Here is a 7518-nt window from a genome sequence, read left to right as displayed (position 1 = left end):
CCCGTTTTTTCCTTTGGGACAGTAAATTCCCAGAGGGCAGAGGCTGCAGGCCCCATCTAGGCCCCCGGGCCCTGTGCCCAGAAGGCCCTGTGCCCAGAAGGCCCAGGGCAGATCCATATTCACCAAGGCTGATGCTGACAGCCCCGCCTGAAGCTTGAGCTAGAGAGGAGGGTGTGCTGGCTCTCTGCTCCAATGACATCTTTCTTGGCCAGCAAGTACCAGAATCATTGTTCCTCAGAGGTCTGAGTCCCATTGTCAGGCGTCTCAGTCTCTGTTTCCCGGGCACACTGTGGCCCAGGAGCTGGGGGAAGCAGGAAGCCCCTGTGGGCTTGGCATCTTGGCACCTGGTATAGCCAAGGCCTGGCTGCTGGGCCCCTCCTGAGAGCAGGCTTTGTCCTTAGCCCACTGCCTCTTGCCAAGCACCTGCCATAGCATCTCCTGGGAGGTCCATTGATGCCTATGATGACTATTCTTGTCTTAGAAAAGAGAGGAAACCTGAAGCTGGTAGAGAGTTGACTTATCCAGGGTCACTGGGTTTGTCCAGGGTTCTTCCTGATTCTGGGTCCAGCCGAGAGGCCATCTGCCCCCCAGCTTGTATTCCTTCCAGTTCCCTTCCCTGCCATCACATGGCCCTTGTCACGGGAGCTGACATCTAGGAGTCAATCAATGAACAAGTATTTATTACACACTGACTATATGCATTACCTCACTTAATTCTGATCACAGCCCTGGGAAGCTAGTGTGATCATCATTCCCACTGAATAGATGGGTGAACCGAGGCCGGTGGTGCTAGTACATGTCTGAGGTCAAAGGCCAAAGCCAGAGCTCTGCTCATGACCCCCTGACCGATACAGGCTACCCCTAGCCATTGTAGGGTCCGGGGCCAAAGGCACAGCCCTGGGAGCTCCCTCAGTCTGACAGGGGAAATGAGGGCAGAAGAAAACCAGGATGGAAACAGTGGAGTGGGGGCATCCAGGCAGACTGCACAGCGCAGACTGCCCTCTGCTCTGGGGGCAGAGGCCAGAGTCCACCGGGATAGGGGAGGGGCAGTCCTCAGGCCCAGATGGCTGGGGGGCAGGAGGGGGGCACTTCCTGGTCAACGCCCTCCGAAGCCTTGGAAAGGTGATTTCCCCGGCCCTGAGCATCCCGTGAGGGGTTTGGAACAGCTGTTCCCTAAGGCTCTGCCCAGCTCTGACTGGGGGGATCCTGAAGCGCTCCCCCCTCCCAGAACAAAGCCATGAACGGGAGGGTCAGGGCCCATGTTGTCCCCCCGCCCTGACGTCCCTGACGGCTGCTCTCTCTCCCTTGGTCGCAGGAGCCATGCTAGGTATCTGTGCCTCTGTCCAACCACTGACTCGGACTATCGGCCCCACCATCGGCGGCCTCCTGTACAAGAGATATGGAGTCCCTGCCTTTGGCCTCCTGCAGTTTGCTGTCAATTTTCTCCTGTTCTTGTATCTGTGCAAGAAGAATGTTCCCCTGAAAGCCCAGAAAGCACCGTGATCTCTGCCCCCCCCCCCCATCCTGGTAATAAATGCCTTGGACCCTCCTCCTCTTCTTCTTCCTTGGCTGAGGCAGGCTTCTAGGAGCCTCCTGCCTGCCCAGCCCAGGCCTGGGAGGCCTAGAGACAGGCCCAGGAAACAGCAGATCACAGGGTGGAAAGGCTTGAAGGATCCATCCTCACGGTCTGTGAGCCCAGGAGGCCAGCCCGAGCCGAGTCCTGACAACAGTATTCAGTTGCCACCCACTGGTTAAGCTCCTCCTGTGTTCTCTGCCTTTGCCCTCAAGAAGGTTCTAGTCTGTTGGAGGGAGGAGGGACCTGAGGTGAAGGAAGATGTGTAGGATGAGGAGTCCAAGGAGACAAGGCAGCCTGACCCTGGAGTTGGGACGGAACGCGCTTCAAAGTAGGGGGGACCTCGTGGACAAAGGCGTGGAGGTGGGAAAGAGCAGGTCAAAAGAAGCAGGGCAGCTTCACCAGAATGTGGAGAGCAGGAAGGAAAGGGGGAGACAAGGATGGAGGGCAAACCGCTCGAGGCACTGAGTGCCAGGGCCAGCAGGGTCTATTTTCATTGTCAGGCAGTATTGGGGGCAGCCATGGAAGTCTCTGGAGCCAGAAGCAGGACAGTCAGAACATTAGGCAGAGAGACAGGGAGGAACGGGGGGGATGGGGAGAGGGGACTGGGATGGGGAGGGGGGCCAGAGGCCAGGAGGCCAGTTAAGAGGCTGGGGACAAGGGGGAGGGGCTGAATGGGAGAGTCCCTGAAAGAGAACAGAATTCCCCAGAGAAGGCTCACCAACCATGGGCTCCTCCCAGCCTGCTCTGGGTGTGAGGCCCCACTTGAAGAAACCTAATCAAGCAAATTTAAGAAACCATGGTGTCCTTGCCATCCTGTATTCGCTGGATCAGAACACTGAGCCCCAGAGAGAAGGGAAGTCGAGTCACTGAGCACTTATTAAGCACCTGCTGTATGCCTGGCACCATGGCACTATGCCAGGCACAGTCCATATTAGAGCCCCCTCCCACTTCCCGGAAGACCTGCAGAAATAAGGGCTTGAGTCTGAGGGGAGCAGACAGGGATGCTCCAGGCCTGACCCAGGCCCAAGGCTGAATGAAGACTGAGCTCCCAGCCACCTTGGTCCAGGGTGAACTCTGGGGACCTCAGGGGCCATTTGACCCTTTTTACAGCAGAGGAAACTGAGAGCAAGCACTTGGCCAAGGGCACACAAGTCGTTGTTAGTATCAGAGAGGGGATCTGAACCCACAGCCTCAGACTTTGTGGCCAGCAGTCTTGAGGTCTGAGAAGTGGACGGATTGCAGACAACATTGCCTCTGTCTGGGAGCGTGTGCTCACAATAGGGATTGTGGAGATCTGGCCCCATTTGCCTTTCCTTCTCTCTGCCTCTTTAGCTCTGAGATGGGTTGTGTGGGCCCCACTGGGGAGGGGCCTGCACCTTTCAGTTTCCTGCACAAAAGGCTTCACTGGGCCTGGGGCCAAGAGTGAAAAGTTTCCCTGAGGAAGGGACGGTTTTTCCAAAGTAGGCCCAAGGGTGTGGTAACAGAGAGCTGTGGACTGGCCAGATGGCACCTCCAGCATCTGGTCTCAGCCAAGCAGTGCCCCCTCCCTCTCACCCCAAACCACCTCCCACCTCCGCCAGGTAGCAGCATTTCCCTGTGCTGTGCCCTCATCCGGCCCAGTTCGGAGATGGCCAACCACAGTATCCTGGGGGCCCTGCAGGGTCACCAGCAGGCCAGTACTCCTTCCCCAAAGGCATGGAGCTCTGCTATTAGGCTCTTTGGGCTGCTTACTCATTCATCCAGACATCGACCAATATCCACTTATTAAGTACCTCTTGCATTCGAGGTTCTATGGGAGGCCTTAGAAACCCAAAGACCAAGACGTGTTCTGGAGTCATTCCCTCTAGGGAGAGGCCTGAGCCCCAAACCAAGGGGCAGGAGGAGACTTTTCTTCCAGTTTCCAAGGTTGCCAAAGGACCTTCCCTGCTCCAGAAGTTCCCTTTCATTCATTGACTCCTGCTGTGTCCGAAGCCCTGAATGCACAATGCAGGGGTATGAGACTTCCTCCAGAGAGCCCATAGATGACTAGGTGAGGTAAGATGAGGGTCCAGAAAGGTAGGATGCCAGACTGGCATCTGTCGGTGCCACCTGTGAGGGTGAGAGTTCAGAGGCTGGTCTGGGGGTCTGGGCTAAGATCAAAGAACTGAGAGGCTGCTTCTGCGGAGGGCTTAAACCACCCCCTGGGGTTTCCAATGAGAATCCTGGCACTATTTCACCCAGCCCCAGCTACCTCAGAAGGCCCTGCCCCAACCTTCTCCTTCCAATGCTTGAACATGGGTGGACTTCCAAGCACAGCTGCCCTTCTTAGGCAATGACTAGAGACATTCTCCCCAGAAATGTCTCTAGGCAGGGCAGACTCTGAGGCTCCCCAAACCTAGGAAGCACGGGCTGAGGGAGAGGAGGAAAGGGGCAGTGGCCTTCCCGATGTCCAGTCCATGCTTGGAAAGTAGGTCCCCTTCCCTGCTCAGGCCTTGAGGAGCAGGGGTATGGAAGGGATGTCTGAGGCTCCCACAGGGAGAAGATAGAAATGCTTTGTGTCTGTCAACTGAGCATGACATGGGAAATAGGTGTTCCCAGAATCAAGTCACCAGGGCCTCCTCCCTAGCCATCCGAGGGAGAAAATCAAAGACACCAAGGAAGGAAGTCTATGGTTGAGGAGGAGCTGAGGAAGCCTGGGCTCATGTTGCCAAGTTCTGACCTTCCTGTCTCCCATGGCACCATGGCAGTGAGGAAACCGGCCGTTTCCAGCTCCTTCCCCTGGGGCTAGGAGATCCCTTCCAAGGCAGTGACAACACCCCCTTTCCCAAGAGCACCAGCTATGGGTGTAGAAGAGGGTCCCTCCCTTCACCCATGGCTGCCTCACCTTCCTTTCATACCTAGAACCATGTAACTCTACTGATCCCTCCCTATCCAGAGCATGCCGGTGGAGAGCATCAGGAGGTCCTGCCTCCTCCTACCCATCTGGTGTCCGCTCCCAGCAGCTAGCTAGGAGCCCAGGCACTAGGCTACAAGTCAGGAGCCCTGGCTTCTCAGCCACTGACTCAGCTGTGTGACCTTGGCTTAGTCTTATCCGCCCTGGGAGCCAAAGGTTTCTGCCCTTTAAAAGGCAGGAAGTAAATGAACAAAGGCCCTCCAAATCTCGGGGCCTTTGATCTCTGATTTCACCACTGCTGACTCTTCCAGTTCCAAGAACAGGAAATCTTGAAAAGAGACATTTTTCTCCAAGTAGAACCAGAAGCCTGGGGGCAAATCATTCCACCCGGAAATGTGGGGGGGGGCGGGAGGCCCAAGGTCACACAGTGGGTAAACCAGATCCTGGAGTCCACCAAAGGTCCTTGAGCTATCCCAGGCTGCCCTGGCTACTCCATCTCAGCACCCCTAGGAGGCTAACCAGGGGCTCAGGCCTCAGCCCCATTCCCCTCGGGCTCCCACCCCCGGGAATTCCCCATCGGCTGCCTCTACCCCTCAAAATCCCAAATTCAGGTCGAAAATGAACCTCACCACACCACAGATGCTAATAAAAAAGTGAACATTTCAAGTAATTTATTTGGAATGACACATCATGAAAAAAAAATATTAAGACAGAATGTTGAAGCCAACTAGCCACTGAAATAAATACAAATATATAGATACCACAAATAACTTAAGCACTGGCCGCCCCCCGGAGCGGATCGCCAGTCTTCACAACTCATAAATAGGCGTCCAGGGTTCGAGGCCGGCCCCGGAGCGGCAGCTGCCTCCCAAACCCGGTGGGAAAGTCTTTGGCTCCACTTCCCCCCCAAGCCTGGAGCCAGGCAGAGCCCAGGCCCCCTGGGCGCATCTGGGACGGGGCTCTCCCTGCCGGCAGGGAGATCTGGCTCTCAACTTCAGCACCTCTTCTGTCACGGGCCCCCCAGGGGCCCTTCCAGTGCAAGACAGGGTCCCCATCAAGGTCCAGCCAGAAGGCTCTAAGGAAGAGAAAAAACCGGTCAGTGCTAAGGCGGGGCGGGGCAGCTTCCTTCCGGTCTAGAGATAGGAGGGGTCGGTGGGGCACTTCTGGGAGATAACCGGAGAGCAGGGTCCGGCTCCTCCCAGCCCAGGGCAGAAGCCTCCGGGGCCCTAGTTAAGACCTCGGAGCCAGCTTCTCTACGGTCCGGCAGCTTACAGTGGGGAAAACCCCGAGGGGCTCCCAGACCTCCCCGGTAGGTCCAGGAACTCTACACTGGTGTGGCCAGGCCCATAAGGTCTACAGGTGCCCTGATCTATATCCCAGGCCATATATCCTCCCAGACACTAGGGATGCGGCCCCTCCAACCCCGGGAATATCCTCCCTCTATCATTTTCTAGAATAATCTTTGCTGGTCCCACGAAACACATGGGGGGTGGGGGGGGAGTTGTCCTGGAGGCAGAAGATCAAGCTTTGGGGTCCCCGTCCGAGAACAGCCTGAGGTTTCGCCAGTGGAGGAAGGAAGTTGGCTTTGGGAGCCATCCTGTATCCCCCGTGGAAGGCCATATAGTCCCCCTGTGCCTGGCTCCCTAAGGTGGCATGGTTCTCGCCTCCCCGCACCCCACCCCATGGATCCCATCGATCCCACTCCAAAGTCAGAATAGCAGGGAGTCAGGAGATGGGAATTCGGGCTAGACCCAGAAAACCGCGTTCCTTGAGCCGTTGGAGACCCGGCCCCCAGCTAGGACTCCGGGAGCCGGCCCGAGGCGACGCAGCCGGTAAGGGGAGGCAGGGCCGCCTCAGTGTCCGCCCGTTGCCCCACCAGCCTCACCTGGGCCTCTCTCCATCGGTCGGGCCGGACGAGGCTCAGGGCGCACGGGCCAGCCGGCGCTCCGGAGGCCCCACCTGCTCGCGCTCCCGCTCCCGCTCCAGCTCCTGCCGGCTCCGGAAATCCTCGATGGCGCGCTGGTTCTGGAAGTCGATGAGAGCCATGGTGATGGAGGCGTTCCAGCAGCTCTCGTCCGGGCAGCGGAAGTCGATCTCCTTGCGGTCCCTGGTGACTATGGTGAAGTAGACGTGCTTGGCCGTGCGCTCCACGCAGTCCACCTTGAGGATGGAGTGGAAGCGCAGCTCCTTTGGGCGCGCGCCTCGCCGGGCCGCCGCGGGGCCGTCGGGGAACAGGCTCAGGCGGTCGGTGCTCAGCACCACAAGCTTCTTCTTCCACAGCTGGAAGAGGCTGTCGCTGCGCTTCTCCAGCTCGCCCTCTCGGAGCACGGCTCCCGGGACCTTCATGGTTCCCGACCCAGCTGTGTCCAGCCCGTCAGACCCCAGCGTGGACAGCCGGTGGCGCCCGCGACGGCACCGATACCGAGAGGGAGCAGCCGGACGATGGGGCGCTCAGGCTACTGAGCGCGCTGCTGCGCGGTGGGAGAGGCTCCGCTCGCAGGCTGGGATGACGCTGGCACTGAGGCCGCCGGCCTCGAGCCGCCGCTTTATGTCAGGGTTGCTTCCTCCCGCCCCGAAGCCCGCCCCCCTGCTCCTCCCTTCTTCTTTCGGCCCGCCGGGGCCAGGCCGGTGCCTTCCACGTGCGCCACCGACCCCGGCCTGCGCCCCGCCCTAGGCCCGCCCCTTTGTCTTTCCGGGGCCCCCGATCGCCCCCGCCAGCTCTCCTGTCCCATCTGTCACCCTCGCCTCCCTTCCCTCCCCCTACACCAGTCTCCAGCCCGCCGCTCTCAGCGCCTACTGTCCCCACCTGCCCTTCCCCTTGGGCCCCTATTCCTCGTCACCCTCCTCCCTCCCTTTCTCCCTCTCTCGTCTTTCCTTCCTTCCTTCCTTCCTTCCTTCCTTCCTTCCTTCCTTCCTCCCTCCCTCCCTTCCTTCCTTCCTTCCTTCCTTCCGTCCTCCCTCCCTTCCTTCCTTCCTCTCTCCCTTTTTCTTTCTTCTCCTTTTTTCCTCTACCCAGCCTCATTCACCTCTACTCCCCTCCCCCGCTCCCTGTGACCTCTCTTCCCCTAGA

The 7518-nt window shown here is 58.6% G+C and overlaps 2 protein-coding genes across 3 annotated transcripts in view; one reads left to right on the top strand and one right to left on the bottom strand.

Annotated features, from left to right (window-relative positions):
* Positions 1-1549, top strand: part of SLC22A18 (solute carrier family 22 member 18) — a 71948-nt gene extending 70399 nt beyond the window's left edge. For both annotated transcript variants that reach the window (XM_069066579.1, XM_069066578.1), the window contains one exon: positions 1316-1549. In XM_069066579.1, coding sequence (XP_068922680.1) covers positions 1316-1503 — 188 coding nt within the window. In that variant the 3' untranslated portion in view covers positions 1504-1549. The remainder of the gene's footprint in view (positions 1-1315) is intronic.
* A 3547-nt stretch (positions 1550-5096) lies between these two features.
* Positions 5097-6996, bottom strand: PHLDA2 (pleckstrin homology like domain family A member 2). Its single transcript, XM_069066577.1, has 2 exons — positions 6334-6996; positions 5097-5523 (listed from the first exon to the last, which is right to left on the bottom strand). The coding sequence occupies exon 1, from the start codon at positions 6792-6794 to the stop codon at positions 6369-6371; it is 426 nt and encodes a 141-aa protein (XP_068922678.1). The 5' UTR covers positions 6795-6996; the 3' UTR covers positions 5097-5523; positions 6334-6368.
* Positions 6997-7518: the final 522 nt, after the last annotated feature.

The sequence above is a fragment of the Petaurus breviceps genome, unplaced genomic scaffold (assembly GCF_028583685.1).
Source record: "Petaurus breviceps papuanus isolate PSGF00001 unplaced genomic scaffold, PetGlider_PUasm1.0 90721, whole genome shotgun sequence".
In the NCBI taxonomy this organism is placed as follows: domain Eukaryota; kingdom Metazoa; phylum Chordata; class Mammalia; order Diprotodontia; family Petauridae; genus Petaurus; species Petaurus breviceps.
The sequence above is the reverse complement of the archived record's forward strand: the minus strand, read 5'-3'. Positions and strand labels throughout refer to the sequence as shown.

Bases quoted from the DNA above. Each gene is read 5' to 3' on its own strand.
- PHLDA2 (XM_069066577.1), bottom strand. From the start codon at position 6,794: ATGAAGGTCCCGGGAGCCGTGCTCCGAGAGGGCGAGCTGGAGAAGCGC.